Source organism: Silurus meridionalis, chromosome 24, assembly GCF_014805685.1.
Source record: "Silurus meridionalis isolate SWU-2019-XX chromosome 24, ASM1480568v1, whole genome shotgun sequence".
Taxonomy (NCBI): domain Eukaryota; kingdom Metazoa; phylum Chordata; class Actinopteri; order Siluriformes; family Siluridae; genus Silurus; species Silurus meridionalis.
In genome coordinates this window covers 4,006,584-4,024,281 of record NC_060907.1, presented here as the reverse complement: position 1 = coordinate 4,024,281, position 17,698 = coordinate 4,006,584, and the positions used below count along the sequence as shown (strand labels likewise).

The window sequence follows — 17,698 nt, the reverse complement described above, 5'->3', positions numbered from 1 at the left end:
GATATTGAACAAATGTATGCATTCTTTTATACAACAGATTTATCTCTGTAAAGCTGCTTTGATACAATGTCCATTCATTTGCTCTACAAATAAAAAATTATTTGAATTGAATACAATTTTAATTCATATAATAATGACAAAGTTTATCCACTAAAGCCAGTGGCAAAAGTGACTCAAAATGGAATTGGTTTATATCTGTCTCGGAGTTTTCATTGATATCTAAACACAAATCATATTTAAATTAAAAAAATCATAATAAAATGTCAACAATAATACTGGTAGCCACTTCAGCCCATATCATTTTCTGTTACAGACTGACCCCCATTAAAGAAAGGAAACATTATGTGGCTCTCACAGAAAGAATTTGGGGACCCATGCTTAAACCCATCACCTAGAAACTTCCAGAAGATTGCGCATTCCTAGCCTGGAGACCTGGCTGGGGCTTGGACCTTGAATAGCCATCCTACCCAGAGGGCAAGCGTATCCAATTATCCAGGCTTATGAAAGAACTTTTTACTCTTCTAGTGTTAGAACAATAAACAAAACCTAAAGCTTAGGATAAATCAGGAATGTCAGGCATCAGAGACCATGCTGCCAACCACTACACCCCTACAGGATAGGAAGTGTATTCAGCTCCAATCAGCTCCTCATGCTAGAAGTTCAGAGTTCATCACACCACAGATAGACATAGTTTTTGAAGAAGAGGTCAATCATAAGGTCATCACCTTAACTGTTAAATTCTGTAAAGCTGCTTTGGGACAATGTCTGTTGTGAAAAGCGCTATAGAAATAAACTTGACTTGACTTGACTTGAGGTAACAGTTTGAAGAAGAAACATATATAGCAGGTCAGGTGTCCGTAAATAATGTGTGTGTGTGTGTGTGTGTGTGTGTTTGTGTGTATATATAGTTAAAACGAGCAAATAAAATAAAGAACAGGTGCTTGATCTCACACAGGCTAACAGCTACTACAGCTAACCACTGAGATAAACTGATGAGACGATATGAAAAAAACATCAAACAAGCTAAAAGTGCACAGTATTTCACACTGAGCATCTGTCTAAATCTTTCGAGTTGTTCAGAGGAGCTGATAGAAGACACTGCTAAATGAATTTCGCCGAAAAGCTCTTGCTAATCGAACTTGAATCTCGAGAATGTTCCGCGAAAACAGTCGAGTTAACGGTCAGGACGAATCAGGAGGACAAAAAAATATTGATCTTTCACAAAGCTGGAGACGGAAAAAACACTCCCCAGAAAAAAACTGCCCGTGAGATTCACAAGAAAAAGCAACCAGCAGGAGATGAGTGGAAAAAAAAGTATTTTATATCGCTTTTAAAAATACTTCATTGATTTTTTATTACCTTTTTTTCCCGTTTCAACTTTTTAACAAGTTGAACAAAAAGAGCCTTTCGCGACTTGCGACGTTGGTGGGATTGATTCATTAAGACAAAAAAAAACTGAATAAAAGCTTTGTATTGGGACAAAAGTATTGGGACAGCTGAAATTTCCAGCCAGATGCGTTTCTTCTCCAAACTGTTCCTCCAAAAGATGGTGTATTTGTGTAGGACGTCTTTAGAGGCTGTAGCATGAAATCTTCCCTTTAGTTGAACTATGAGACCCGAAACCTGTTCCAGCGTGCCAATGCTCCTACATTGTTTATGTGTGGTTTGTTTGGCATTAAAATGGCATTGAAAAGTTCAGCGACAACATGTGCTGTTCGTGGTTGCACATTAGTAACCGGACGAAGATGAATTTGTGGCAGCGTTATATACACAACCCTAAAGTTAGAGAGGACTGCACTTGCGAGAGTGTATGACAATGCTGTCTTTCATTGACTGCATTCTCTACCTTTATAAAAGAAATAATACTTTTTACTCCTATTTTTCTTGCCTCCTTACAATTGTATATAATACAATTATTATCATCATTAATTCCACTTTACATCAGGTGTCTTTATGTGCATATGTTTAAAAAAAAAAATGGTGGTCCCCAACCTTTATTGCGCCACGAACCCTTTTATGTCGGACAATATTTTCACGGACCGGCGTTTAAGGTGTGGTGAATAAATACAACAAATTAAAATGATACGACCGTAAAAACTGGCATTTTCGAAATATAATAATAAACATGAATCCACCATGTTGTTGTTTGTTCATTTTGCTCGCTTGGGGGTTTGAATTTAGCGGTAATGTATTATGTGTTAGCAGCCGGAGCTCCTTTAAGGAGGTAGCGGATGGAGGTAAGACATGTGACTGAGGCATCATGACATGCATCAAGAGTGAGTCAAAGACAGATGTGGAGGAGAGAATCTGGTCATTTTCCAAAATAAAACATCATTCAAAATCAGATAATGAATAAAACCCGGGGGTTGGGGACCACTGATTTAAAATAGTAATGTTGGGTACCAAATGTTGGACCACCTGAACTTTCCTGCCATATGTTGTTTTTTTCCAAAATGTTACCACAAAGATGGAGGCACACAATTGTATAAGACGTCTTTGGTTGCGGTACAAACACACTCCAAAATACTCAAAAAGCACATACTTTACTTATGACCAGGTGTCCACAAACTTTTGGCAATATAGTGTACTAATAGTGTTTATGTATTGCAAAATGCCTGAGGTGATAAGTAAGGGCTGGCAAATGCAGATCCCACTGTGTTCTGGTTGTTCTGGTGCTTTTTAAAAAATAATTTTTGCTAAGGTTTGTATATGGTGGTGAGCTTTTCAATTAAAAATTTTAATTAAAACCTAAAATTATAGGTTTATATTATATTATTATAATCCTAATCCTAAAATGAACATCCCAAAATATCGTCTTGCTTACAGTAACGCAACATATAGTATCGCCAGATACTTCCGAAAGTGTGCAGCTTGTGAAGAGGAAATGGGGATAAATGTGGACTGGGATTTCCATAAAGGAGCACATAGCAATCTTATGGTCAGGTGTCCACAAATTTGTGTCCATATAATGTGTAAGTATTTAACAGTTAAGGACTTGCTGGAGATGTAGAGACGTCTCTTACCCCTCTGTAGGAGCCCTGACAGTTGTTGCAGGTCCCCGCCAGATAGACGTACGAGTTCTGGCTGATCTCATAACGAGACTGGGCTTTGCACGACACACACTCCAGAGAGACGATGGGAATGCGTCCGCTCTTCACTAACACCTGGGGGGAGAGAGAAAGAGACAAATATGGTCATTTACATCACTATAATTGGCATTGCATGCTTTGATTTCTGCCTGGGCTCTGTTGCTATGGCAGTAACGCCGCCGGAACAGCGAGGAGAAGCGCTAAACCGGATTGAAGCGAATGGACAGAAAAAGAAGGCAGATGAAGCTAAATGTCAAAGTGCACTTAGGACAGATAAAGGAAGCGTGGAGTGCGTCAGCGAGGCTCACCGCTACATCACGCCGAAAAACACTAGAACAAAACCAACAGTAAGAATAAAAGAAATGACTAAATATATACGAAGGATTCTTCAGCAGTTCACTGGATGAACCATCTCCCAGACACGCTGCAACTCTTTTCTGATCAGGAAGGAAGACGAGACGATTAAGAGCACTGTGGATCCTGCAACAAACATCTGCATTTCACTGCAATACGATGACAATACAGTGATGAAAGCAGAACGCAGATCAGATATATTTCATACACAACGTGGGTTTGATTCTCCAAAACACAACGCAGGAAAGGGTTTGGTTTTTCAGTGTAGAACGTCGCATGCAGGAAAGCAAACGGAAGAGAAGAGAAGAGAAGAGAAGAGAGAAGAGAAGAGAAGAGAAGAGAAGTTCAGGGAAAAGAAGAGAAGTTAAGGGAAGAAAAGAGAAGAGACGAGAAGAGAAGAGACGAGAAGTTAAGGGAAGAGTAGAGAAGAGAAGAGAAGTTAAGGAAAGAGTAGAGAAGAGGACAAGTTAAGGGTAGAGTAGAGAAGAGAAGAGGAGAGGAGAGGAGGAGAGAGAAGAGAAGAGGAGAAGAGAAGAAAAGAGAAGAGAAGTTAAGGGAAGAGTAGAGAAGAGTAAATAAGAGGAGAGGAGAGGAGGAGAAGAGAAGAGAAGCGGAGCGGAGCGGAGAGGAGAAGAGAAGAGAAGAGAAGAGAAGAGAAGAAGAGAAGAGAAGAGAAGAGGAGAAAAGAGGAGAGGAGAAGAGAAGAGAAGAGGAGAAGAGAAAAGGAGAAAAGAGGAAAGGAGAAGAGAAGAGAAGAGAAGAGAAGAGAAGAGAAAAGAAAAGGAGAGAAGAGGAGAGGAGAAGAGAAGAGAAGAGAAGAGAAGAGAAGAGAAGAGAAGAGAAGAGAAGAGAAGAGAAGAGAAGAGAAGAGAAAAGAAAAGGAGAGGAGAGGAGGAGAAGAGAAGAGAAGAGTGAAGGAACCTAGAGTTGTGATGAGGAAGAGAAGTGAAGAAAGGGATAAGATACGAGATGAGAAATGAAAAGTAGAGATGAGAAGAATACAAAAATGAAAGCGGAGAGGAAATGAACAGGGATGAGAAGAGAAGTGAAAAAAATATTTTATAAGAGCAAATGAGGACTCAATGTGGAATGGGATGTTCGATAAGGAGCACATAGAAACCTTACGGTCAGGTGTCCACAAACTTTTGGCCAAACAGAATAGAATATCCGTTGTAAAATATCAGAAAAAAATCGAACACAATTAAGTTCAAGGGAAAAAAAGTGCTACTTGGTGAAGAACAGACTGAAATAGAGGGAAAGAGAGAGAGAGAGAGAGAGAGAGAGAGAGAGAGAGAGAGAGAGCAAAAAAGCAGACAGCTGTAACCACTTCTTGACCTAAGCCCATTTATTTTACATAACACCGTCACGTGAGCACCTTGCCCCCCTCTTCGTTTTCTTTCTTTTTCAACCCCCCCTTTTTTACTCGTTCTCTCCCTTCTTTTATTTCTGACTCATCATCAACCCGATGAAAATAATTACGAGCTCCAGGCACCGGAGCCTTTTTTAAAACTCTGCAGGAAGGGGACAAAAGACAGTCATTTTCGAAAAAAAAAAGAAAGAAAAAAGAAGAAGAAGAAAAAACACCAGATGGGGGTTTTTCACTGCACACTTTTCAGTCGTAACGAAATCAGTAATAGGCTACGATATAAACAATAAAAGGCTGATGGGTTGAACGAGAAACCCGTTCGCCCTTTGTGGAGAGATCAGCAATCACTTGTCAGCTTTTCTCGTGGAGGCGAATAGACCACTAAAAAGAGGCGGAGTCACCGGTTACAGCCTATTATTCTATTAACCACAATCATGAGGCACCCGTGACAGGTTCTGTGAAGCCTCCGGTGAACGACGTTCGTGAGTCATAGTGTTCGGTGTCAGGGAATAAAATTAAACTCACGTAACCCCAAAGCGTGTAGCATGTATACGACAGTCCGGCATGTTTAATTCGACCAATCACTCACCTTCTGCGTGGTGGATTCGGGAGACATGCCGTCTTTACTGACGGTCAAATGGAACGTGTACTCCACGTCGACCTCCAGCTCCGACCCGGAGATCACCAGAACTTTTGGATCGGGTCTGAAGTTCAGGGTGGAGCAGTGGGAGGCGCCCTGAAAGGAAATTTGAAATAAAAGTGGTGAAAATATGGGAAAAATTCTTACAATAAGTTAAAAAAATTTGTATTAATTTATTAGTTCATTAAATATAAAAATAAATAAAAATTTCCTAAAAATTTTTTCATAATAAAATCAGATTTATAAAACCACTACTTTTTTGTACGCTTCCAAATATCCCAATAATCCTATTTATAATTACATTACGATTCAGTTTTTCTCAGGAGCTTCAGGAGCTTCGAATGCTTCAGGAACATCCATATAATTGTGTACGAGTGTCTGCGGTTTCCTACATTATCGGTTGTTTATGTTCATGTTGATCAAAATATATTGTACTGGTTTCACCTGAATAGTTTTAACCCCCAAAAACATCTCAGCATCAGTTCATCAGCATCAAAATCAGCATCAGCATCAACTGATGTTTAAATGATTTTGGGGGTTAAAACTATCCAGGTGTAACCAGTACAATAAAATGATCCGACCAGTTGTCAGAATCCGTCATCTAAAATTTCTATTCAATTTTTTTCTGTAAATGTTTTGAATTGATGAATTGTGCAGATTAAGCGTTAATGTCACTAATGAAGGCGAGTGAACGGCATCAGATCAACCAATAATCAACCAGTTCTCTAAACATTTGTGCTGCTGAAATTCAAACATGGCGTACAGAAGAAATTGTGCATTTTCAGTCATTGTAACCGCCTTCATACTGACAACACCACTAAACATTTTCACCGTCTTGTTTGTGAGCAATGACTAAAGGAATTCTGATGGCAATGAGATGTTCATTCACACAAATACTTACTTTTGAGAGATGAACGAAGGGTTTTGAGAAAAGTTCAGGCTTTTGCAAGAAATCCAATGTGCTGTTTGTACAAATTGTTCGGAGAAATGCGCTTAATGGGTTGCAAATATTAAGGACGGTGTGAGAATTTAATTATTCAAATGTATTTAAAACATATTTTTGTCATTAGAATTTGAATCATTTATTCATTGTAATTATTCATTGTATTTTTTTTTTTCAATTCCTGATAAGTCCATTTTGTTTAAACAGGAAATCCTGAACTACTGCCTCGAATCCGAAATCTGCCTCAGAAACTCCTGATTCAACTGTTTGTTGAACTTCCTCGTCAATTCACTGAAGCGTCTGCACTTCCTGTTTTGTATCTGTGGCTCCCAGACGTCTGTCTCCTTTATCCTTTAAGCTACAGGTAGCCCTAAAAGTCTCGATAAAATGTGCCTTCTTTATTTTTCTCACTTTTACGTCTTTTCAAGCCTCTGCTCTGAGATATAAGACGAAGGTCGATAGTGTCGACACGACTTTTCATCCCGAGGGCCATTCAGTTATATGAAGAGAACTTCAGATCTCTAAAGGTGGTGAATCTCATATCTTCTTTTTTTTATTGCCAGTTCTTTAAGCTCAAATTTCTCGTCCAAAATGCTTAGCGATGTTTACTGATTGATGCGTAACTGCTGTGAACTGTTATCTGCAACCCTATTTTACACTCAGTAAGCATAAACCTCACTTTCTCCATCTGACTGGCATTTTCCAGCATTCCCAAATGTTTAGACATTAAACTGGAACATCTCACTGGCTGAGTCTCCGCCAAGAAAGAAACGAGCGCACCACAATAATTTCATTTATAGCGAGAAGGCAAAGGTTTGGAAAGAGACGAGCCAAGCAGGAGCAGATAATATCTCCATGACCATATTAAGAGCCGAACAAAACAAGGAAAATGAAAATAAATCAGCCTTAATGATCTAGTGATTTTCCTAGGCAAGTATCCTCACTCTCTATCCTCTGGTGGCTAATACTCATGGACCATGCTGCGCTCAGCGTTTTCACTGCTTTAACGGGCTCCCTAGTGTTTCCAACTGCTAACAAATAAATACATTGCTGAAAGGTTGATTATGTAAGTAATAAACCTCATGGGGACTCGCTGGTATAATCGCTGAGGATGTGGACGAGGAAAAGCAGAGGTACTGTCACTGTTGAGGTGGTAGATAAGTGGTTAAGGCATTGGACTTGAAGGTCCTAAACCCCTAAAAAAAGACCCTTAACCCGATAGGTGCTCAGTTATAGGGACATTACTTATAATCTTATATTCCGGGGCTCATGTTAGTTCTCACGCTTCAGTGTTCGATATTGTTTAAAGATTTATAATCACACTCTTGATGTCACCCAAATGAGGATGGGTTCCCCCCTTTGAGTCTGGTTCCTCTAAAGGTTTCTTCCTCATAACATCTAAGGGAGTTTTTCCTTGCCACAGTCACCATGGCTGCTCATCAGGGGTAAACACACACCGTTCACCCTAACTGTTAAATTCTGTAAAGTTGCTTGAGACAATGTCCATTGTGAAAAGCGCAATGGAAAAAAACTCGACTTGACTTGACCTGTATGACTTGTATATCCTATTATACTGTATATCTAAACACATGATTACAGCATGTGTAAGCATCCGGTGGGAGAAGGTGTTTTGTGAAAGTGTAGGAAAGCAAATGTTTTAGTGCGATAACTTTATCATTAGGAGGTCATTTACGGGCCAAGACTAAGTCACAGGTTATTTTTTTATTACTTGAAAAAAAAAAAGTGAGATGAATGGAAACTGCCACCATTGTGTCCTTAGCATTGAAAAGTATCAAGCTATTTGAAGATAATGGTGGTGGAAGAGGAAAAGATCATTTCATTCTTACCTTTGAAGTGTTGCTACATTCCCAGTGGTATCTCAGCAAGGTCTGACTGTCCAAGTTCAGGTTAGGATCGTAGGATTGGTTTGCGCTAAGCTGTAGGTCCTGAGTTTTGGACCACACACGATAAGTTCCACCCTCGATAATCGGTACCAACTTGGCGGACATCACAGAGAGCTGAAGGCAGGTAGCCTTTTTTAGCGGAATTCCTTTGTAAGACAGGGAAAAGATCAGGGCGTAGTTTTTGGCAGGGAGAGTCATCTTGGGTATTGACAACTGCAGCCTCCGGGTATCGACCTCTGCAGGAAGATGGACTTTATATGGTGGCGTCAAGTGGTTTTCAAACTCCTGGCAGTGAGAAGCCGAGTAGATCTCCCACAGGTATTCGGCGCCATATCGAACACAGCCTTTGAGATCCACTTTGCTTCGACCAGTGCTGGTTTGGAACGCCAGATAGATAACTTTGGAGCTTGAACCACCTGGACTTCTGGTTCACTGCACTCTAGAACACGTATGTTGACCTCAAACAAAGCCGTAACCCAGCTAACCAGGTTACTGATGTTGACTTTAGCAATGTAGTGTCCAGGTAAAGAATATACATAGCTGACAACTGAAGTATCAGAAAAGACATCAGGGCTTCCATCGCCAAAGTCCCACTGATATCTTAGAGAACTAGACTGTGGAGACACACGTGCTTGAAATATTATTGTCTTGTTAATGAATGTGTCCTGAGGTTGAGCTTCTAAGATGGCTGATTTGAGTATATTCTGGACAAGCACATTCTTGGTCTCATTTTGAATGTTAAGAGCATTAAAGGCACTCACGCTGATGGTCAGGAAACCTGGTTCCTCCGGTACATAGGTGGCTTTTGAGTCAAACATAGTTTTTTTAGCTCCATGATGAAGATCAAAGGTCCATAGGTACGTCACGGGGTTGCCGGTCTGTATATGAGCCTCAAAAGTCTTGGCCACACCGACAGGCATGGCTTCTTCACAGCAGTCCAAAATGGTAAGTTTGGTGATGGGCTCCAGGACACAGATATGCAGGTTCCTCCTTTCCGAGCTTATTTGATTCCAGGCTGTCAAATTGACATAGTAGTTGTCGACTCGGCTGAACTGGTGCACGTAAGTGAGGTTGGGGTGAACGGTTGCGTCACCACTGATGCTTAAGGTGTAGCTAACCGAGGTTCCAGATGCAACAGAGATCGTGAACTCTACGTTCTCGCCAACTGCAACATTCTTCTTGCTAGCCTTGAACTCAAGCCCTTGAATTCGGTCTTGCACAGTAAAGTCATGAGCTAGCACTTCACTACTGATGTCATTTGAGACATTTAAAGTGACCGTGAAGGTTCCAGGGGATAAAAACGTGTAGGATGTGGCCTGCTGGTTTGATTTGGCATGATTCGGCAAGAGCCACATCCATGAAACATCAGATCCAGTTTGGACATGACCAAAAAGAGATACGTTGACTCCAGAGGCTAAAAAGTTCTGCTCTGTGACATTGGTTGTGGTGAAGGTAACCCCTGAAATTGGTTCTTGGACACTGATTTGTACCGAAACCATCTCCTTGCTAACCTGGTTTGAAACCTCTACACTTACTGACTTCAGCCCTGGAGTGTCAAATACATGCCAGATGGAAGGTACATTAAACTGTAATGGATCGCTTTCAATCCACCATCTGTACTGAAGGTCACTGCCTGTGTTTACAGACACTGTCATGTTGGTGATTGAATCGATAGCCGTAGGGTTTGGAAAAGCCTCGAGGTGCAGTTTTCCAACAGGGTCAAGAAACTCAATAGTGCGGTTAACAGCCAGCTGACCGAGTAAATTGGTGGCTTTAAGAAGACTTCACAAGGTCCAGGTGTGGAATAATTGAGTTCGATGTTCTTGCCTGTTAGATTGAGGGCAACAGTATTTTCATATTCCCTCAGAAGGTTCCAGCTAAACGACATGTTTGTGCCATCTTTAAGCACAGCCTGCAAGTGAAGGATGTGGTTGGTGGCAAAACAGCAACTTTCCCCAAGCTCCTCAGATACAATCTGTAAACCTTCCAGCTCCCGTTGTACAAATATGTAAATGCTAGCCTGAGCGGTGCTAATGTCATTTTCCGCAGTTACGATCACGTTGAACATACCGACCGAGCGGAAGGTATAGAACATAGGGTGCGTGCCTGGAATGGAGGTACAGCGGTCACAGAGGATCCACGAGTAACGCACATCGTCTCCTTGGTCAAGATGGGTCTCAAAGTGGACTGTTGCATTCAAAGGAACGTTAACAAGGCTGGCATTGATGGAAAGTCCTCGAATAGGGGCTAAAACCATAACAGATATTTCGCTGTTATTCTCACTCACGTCATTCTTACCCGTAACACAGATATTGAAAATTCTGGAGGAGTTGTAGGCATGTGCCACATTGCGGCCTGTAAGGACTGTCCCGTCCCCAAAGTCCCAACTGTAGGCAACGTGATTGGAGTCGGAATTTGATATAAATGTGTAGTCCTGCCTCAAGGCCAGTTTGTTTCCTGTTGTTCCATTATGCTGGATCAACAGATAACCCACAGGTTGCTGCACTTCAACTTGCACTGTGCTTATGCTGGCTGAAATGTTGTTAAGTACTGTTACGGTTATTACATACAGACCGGGGCTTTTGTAAGTAAAAACCATCCTGTCTCCACCTGTAATAGGGCTTATCGAGTCACTGATCCCAAAATCCCACAAGTAGGTGTAGTCGAACTCTGGAATTGCAGTTACAGTAAACGAGCTTTCGTCTCCAAGTCTGATAAATCTGCTAGAGGGTTCGAGCGTCACGTTGGACACTTCAGGTTGGACGCAGATCCAGTTGAAAAAATTTGCTTTGTTCACAGAACTCGACATGAGAAGAGAAAGATGGTAATTTCCACTAGCTTGGTAAGAGTGTGTTATACTCGGGGTACCATACAGAGTTTTATTGGCGGTCCCATCTCCGAAACTCCACATATACAGATGAGAGGAGGCATTTCCTGACACAAGAGCATGAAAGTTGATTTCTGTTTTTTCCTGAACACACATTACAGGCTCCAACCACAACACCTGCAGAACGAACACCTGAACGTGTACGGATTCCCATTTTGAGCTGACGGCATTCGTTGCGGTTACGTTGACCGTGTAGTTTCCGTCTTTGACGTAAACATGTTCCACATGTGGTTCTGCACGCACAAGTACAGTCCCATCACCCATAGAGAAGCTCCAGCTGACGTTGTTGCCTGCTTCCAAAGTAGCCTTGACGATTGTCGGAGTGTTGAATTCAGTGGGAGTGGAAGCCTCAACCTCCAATCCGTCAATGTCTTCATACACCATGATTACTTTACAGTTGTCTTTATTACTAATGGTGTTGTTAATATTCACACAGACTGTGTAGGTCCCGCTTTGCGCATAGGCATGATGGACCCTACGTTCACGTCCTTGCTGCAGGCTGGAGTTGTCACCGAAATCCCATGTGTAGATGATTCCGTAGGAGGACGGTAAAGGATGAGCTTCAAAAGCAGCTGGCTTTTCAGTTTGCAAAAGCTCTGGTTCGGTGTTGATCTCCACTGATGTTAAAATGCTGAACACGTACACGTCGAGTTTGTGGGTTTTGTTCTCATACCGGTTGGAGACAGACACCCTGAGATTGTATTCGCCTGCAAAAAAAAAACAATATATAGATTTAGTGATTTCTGCAAAATAAAACAAAAACTCGTCTATTCTATGTAATTTGCTTCCATGAGTAGGTTACCTGGCTGTTTGTACGTGTATTTAACTTCATGCTGTAGGACTATCCGATTTTCTGACGGGTCGGAGTTCTGATGTGGGGCAATATAAGGGGGTTTAAAGTGATTCTCCATTTTATCCAAATCATTGAACAACCACCTGAAAGAACATAAATCATCAGAAACACACACCACACACATTAAATACAGAAGAACACAAAACATACTTAATGTGACAAAATTTTACCTCAGTTCATTCTCAAAAGTATAAATATAAGGCTGGAGCAGTCAATTACAAGGTGATATCAAGACTAATGGTGCTATTCTGACCAACGTGCATTATCGTGTTTGACATAACATTAACGTTTGACGTTTGAGTGTCAAGAGTGGAACAACATCGCTGGAAGATGACGAGATATCAGAAAGACCTTCAATGAGCTCAACCCCCTAAGATTTTGAATCTGTTTGGCAACCCGTGAACGATAATCGCTGGAGAACAATCCACACACTCTCACTAACGCACCCAACCTACTTGCTAGACTTTCAGACTTAACCCTCTTACTTAAGATGAAGATCAGGCTCAAAAGTCAGTGTTTTGACACAAATGCGGAGATCCAGCACGATTCGTAGAAGGTGTTTGGCGCGCTTCGAAAAGGAGATTTCTAGGAAGAACGCTGGGGGCGCTGCATTGCTGTGCAAGGGGACTATTCCGAACGTGATCGTGTGTAAACAAAGTTCTTTCTTGTAAACAGAGCTACTCTCCACACTTTTTAATACCACCTCGTATATAGAATGCTTTATAAACAAGAAAAGAAGAAGAAAAATGGTCATGCTTTAGATGGTGAGAGACTTTAAACCATAAAGGTGGAAGTAAAGCTGTGAAGATATCGTTTATAATTCTCTTTGATGGTCTCTGACATTAACCTACAGCTGAAAACTCAAAATCAAGAAATAATCACTTTCTCCTCATCTTTGAGATTGCCAGTGGGGGAACGGTAAGATATCTGACAGAAATATAGAAAAGAAATTAAGTTACAGGACACGTCCCAAAGTTACAGATGTGTCTTAAAGCAGTGAGGTAGAGAAACAAAGAAAACCAGAAGAAGAAGATACAACTCAAACTACTCAAACTATTTAAAGTGGCAGAACTTTTCTTTCACACGTGTCCCACATGCATTTAAAGTCTGTAAAAAAATTGAATTTGACAGTATGGTTGCAGAACTAACAGAAAAGTGGCATCCACTGAAATGTCGACTGCTACCGAGGCAGACAGGGTCAGCTGTTCACCCTGAGTCACGATATCAGGGACACCCCGAACGGTAATCTCGCTCATTGGGTTCATTTTGTCCACAGTCACATTGAAATTCTCCGTTATGTTGCTCACGTGGTTGGATGCCGTGACCTAAGAAAAAAAACAAGGTTTAGCTCAGCTGAATATCAGTAAAATCAGAAATGTAGAAAAAAACCTAAATCATCTTTCATCTCAGATTCTGAAGACCACTTAAATGTTAATTATTCGGTCATCTTCTCACCGTGAGTTTATAAACAGCAGCATTCTGGTAGATGATGTTGAGTACAGTGTTGTAATAGGTGAAGTACGGTTTATCGTCCACTGTCCATCGGAATGAAGGGTCACTTCCTCCTTCTACAGATGCTGTGTAACTCTGTGTAGCAAGAACAAAACCAAATCTTTCAGGCTGCACCAGATGATGCAAAAAAGCCAATGCAGAGATCGAACAGATGATTAGAGACATGAACTTTATATAACAAAAAAAAATTGTGATTATACAAGAAGAAAAAAAAATATAAGGCAATAAGCATCTGATCCAATGATAAATGTAAAGAAGGAAAAGAAGAGATTATGAGTAACAGCTATGAGAACAGCAGTATGAATACTGATTAAGGAGAGAGGTGGCGATCCTTTATAGAGAGCGTCAATGATTAGACAAAACTGTCAATGCAGAATTGTAGAAAAGCGTCCTATCGATCATATCATTATCCACATTTATTCATTTTCGCTAATTTAAAAAGTTCTGAAGGTTCACGAGATTCACCTTTGACCTATTTTAGCGATCTAGTTGATCATTGGTTGATCTGATGCCGTACACTCGCCTTCATTAGTGACATTTAAGATTTATCTGCACAATTTACCAATTGAAGGCACATTTTTAAAAAAAAGTTACATTCTGACAACTGGTTTAAAGATTTCACATTCAATGCAATAAACTGATGCCGAGATGTTTTTGGGGTTAAAAATATTAATGTAAAACCAGTATAATATAATTTGATCAACATGAACATTAACAATTAATAATGTAGGAAACAGAAGACAATTGTACACAATCGATTATATAGATGTTCCAAAGCATTCGTAATTGTTCAAAGCGACGAGAAGTTGCTCTTATTTCAGTATGTTTGAGAATTTCATTTCTGATCTGAGAAACGCTCCTAAACAACTGAGGAAAAACTGTAACAATGGACATTGTTTCAAAGCAGCTTTACAGAGATAAAGAATGTATACGTTTGTTCCTTACCACTACAGTTTCCATCAGGACCCTGTGGGCGGGATGGGGCTGAATTTGTAAGCCTTGCAATGGCTCCTCTATTCTTGCTTGAATCTCCAGATCTGCCTCAGTTATCTCACTTTGGGCATGTAGGACCACTTTGGTGTTTCCTGGTGAGGAGCTGAGCTCAAGGTCCAGCCAGGCAAACAGGGTATCATTGTTTGACTTCGCTGTCTTGCATTCAACCACTTTGGATTCCAGTTCCTGTGGGCAAGAACTTTGGAAAGTGACAGATTTGTTGCTCTCTTGCCACCTGATTATAGCACTGTTCTCGGATTGGACCTTGACCAAAACAGATGTTTGATTCGGAAGGAAGTAGACTGTTCCATTAAAAATAGTTGGATAAACCAGGCTGAGGTTCAGCGGTGGGATGACATGGATCAAACAGGAGGCGGCAACCGGGAAGTCAGGGTCATGTGACAACACCTCCAGGCTGTAGTCTCCTGTTTGTGGTAGACCAGATTTTAGAAAAGGACCTTGTAGTTTGGTTTCGTTCTGTCCAACATACAGCACCCTGATCGGGCATATAAACTCATGTGCCCACTTTCCATCTCCAATCATCTCCAGGGTTTCATTACTGTCCAGCCAATCAGAACGATTCTGGACCAGAATGCTCTGTTTCCAAGGTGAAGAGGGATCAGGAGAGCACTCAAGCAACCCAGAGGTTCCGGCATCATGCTGAAGGGCGATAAAGTCACCGGGAACCACTAAGAGGTCTTCGATTTCCTCTTGGACCTGAGGGACAACCAGTCAAATGAGAGAAAGAATGTAGGTAGTTGCACCTTGTTCTTAAGATCTAAAGACAAATACAGACATTTTAAAGACTCACCAGTGCATGTATGGAGGCTCCGGGTGGCAGAGTGAATGAAACCTCTCCCACCAGGCTGTAGTGTGGGCGCAGAGTGTCAGTGGGCAGGGGCTCCACCCCGGAGCAATTTGGGCATGACTCTGGCTGGCATGGGTGACTCAGGGGCAGACAGGAACCCACATATGGACACCACTGATGCCATACAGGGCATGGTGGAGATGAGGAAGTAGTAGTGGAGGTTGTATCATTGGGACGGACATCCAGGGACCGACACATAGCGATGGGGCTACAGAATTCACCACATCCTAGAAAAGATCATCAAGAAGTTAACTATGCCTACAACATTTCTTTGATTTATATTTGTCTCCAAAGTAACTTCTAGTGCTTGTTAATTCAACCTACCATGAAGTAAGTCAAATTGGCCAGAACACAGTGATGGACCTTACCATGGGATATTTTGGCCCATAACAAATAGTAAGAAGTAACCTTTTGATAATGCAACATTAAAACTATTGCAATCCAATAGGGAAAATAAAAGATTCAAACCTTTACTATTTAAAAAAATCCACGAATGCAGCTTTCGAGTGGTTATTTCTCACTTTATTTCATCTGTTTATTTATTTTCCAAGTTGTTCAAAGCAAAATGCAACTCGAGCCATCAGCAGAGGTGGACAAAGTGCACAGACCATGTACTTGAGCAAAAATAGAGTAAAATATGACTCCAGTAAAAGTGTTCCATTTAAACTTTTACTTTAAAAAAAAAAATGCTTTCAAAAGTACTTAAGTATTAAGTATAATGTTTGTAATAACATTTTTGTGAGCGCTCGATCCTGATTGGTGGCTTGCTGTGTGTTGGACCAGTTACGTTTTTATCCACTAATTATTAAAAAGGGACGACTGATTTCAAAATCTGTAGCTGAGTAAAACGTAAAAAAAAAACATATTTCACTTTGAATTGTAGTGAAGTTACAGTAAAAGTCTCCCCAAATGCAAATACTTCGATGAAGTGCAGATATGCAAAAAAGCTACTTAAATACTTCATTACTGTGCACCACTGGCGATCACTCGGATACACGGGCTGCCACTCTGTTTGTAGAAAGACGCTACGTCTGGGAAATAATGCAGTCTAGACTCTTTCTAAAGATTTCTTTTAAATGTGCCCTTGGTGAGTGACATGTTAAAAGCTTTCACTTCTTTCTCAAAGTTTTCTAATTGCAGGTTGGAAACATGACATTTTGGGGAAAGCTTTGACACGAGCACTGACAAACATTGGGTTTCACACAAACATGACTGAAAGGAGTATACGTTTTGGCTTTATATCGCATTGCTGTTAAATTCGGGACTTTCGATTGGTCCAAAGTTTGGCTGCTGATGCGTTTTTCAGTTGGCAGTTGATTTTAATGCCGTAATCGTTTCCATAGAAACAGCTCACTCAGAGCGACCAGTATGGTGGATGAGCCACATAATCTACAGCAAAAATAAAACAAATTACTCTTATTAAATCCATCTCTGATAAGGTGCATTTCTCTGTGAGGACATTTATGTAAAATTAAAGGAAGGAGTCTCCAGTTTCAGTGTTCTGTAACAGTAATTTTGCGTTCTTGCAGTTCTTCGAATCAAGCTTTTTTAAACTGCATGTTCAGATCTTTTAGTCTCCATTTGCTCTTATAATAAGCTTCACTCTTTTGGGAGTTGATGTGAAGATGTTTCACGAGATTTTTGTGGAGATTTGTGTGAGATTTCATTCAGCCACATGGGTGTTAAGAAAGATAGAAGTGAGGTGAGGAGGCCTGGGGTGCAGTCAGCATGAAACCTTCATCCCAAAGCTGTTTAATAGGGTTGGAGCCTTGTAGTGAAGTCAAGTGAATGGAAAATTTCATTCAAAATGTCTGGTCCAATTGTGTGCCTTACTAGATATGGCTGGTCAGATCTTCTAGTACTTTTGTCTACACAGCATATACTGGCTTTCAAAAAAAAAAAGAGAGCGATAGATGAAGGCGAGAGAGACAAGAAGGTGTATGATGACTAGAAAGAAAATTTGGAAGCCAAATAAGCAGAGAAATAAAAAAAAAGAGTGTAGTAATAGCACAATTTCAGTCAAATCAAGACTTGCTTGTTCCCAGACACAATTTCTCTCCCTCTTTTGTAACTCGGTCGCTTTTTCGCGATTCCCCACAGTCTCTACTTCGAAGTCATTCTTCGTCCAGAATCAATAAAACAAATCGAGTGCACATGTCTCTTTGTCCCTGCTCTGTCATATGCTTTGTCCCTCCAGACTGAAAGTACTGACAGGAAGTGGTCTGACAGGAAGTGGTCTAAAGGGAAGGGAGCTAGTTTAGTTGGTTTGATTCATGACTCTTGTAATCG

The 17,698-nt window shown here is 40.8% G+C and overlaps 1 protein-coding gene across 1 annotated transcript in view; it reads right to left on the bottom strand.

Moving 5' to 3' along the window:
- pkd1a (polycystic kidney disease 1a) overlaps positions 1-17,698 on the bottom strand; it is a 71,503-nt gene that overhangs the window by 25,064 nt on the left and 28,741 nt on the right. Inside the window, 10 exon segments of the mRNA XM_046837924.1 lie at positions 3,024-3,164; positions 5,399-5,545; positions 8,240-8,655; positions 8,658-10,076; positions 10,079-11,890; positions 11,986-12,119; positions 13,186-13,361; positions 13,492-13,623; positions 14,494-15,258; positions 15,353-15,636. Of these exon segments, the coding sequence (XP_046693880.1) occupies positions 3,024-3,164; positions 5,399-5,545; positions 8,240-8,655; positions 8,658-10,076; positions 10,079-11,890; positions 11,986-12,119; positions 13,186-13,361; positions 13,492-13,623; positions 14,494-15,258; positions 15,353-15,636 (5,426 nt within the window).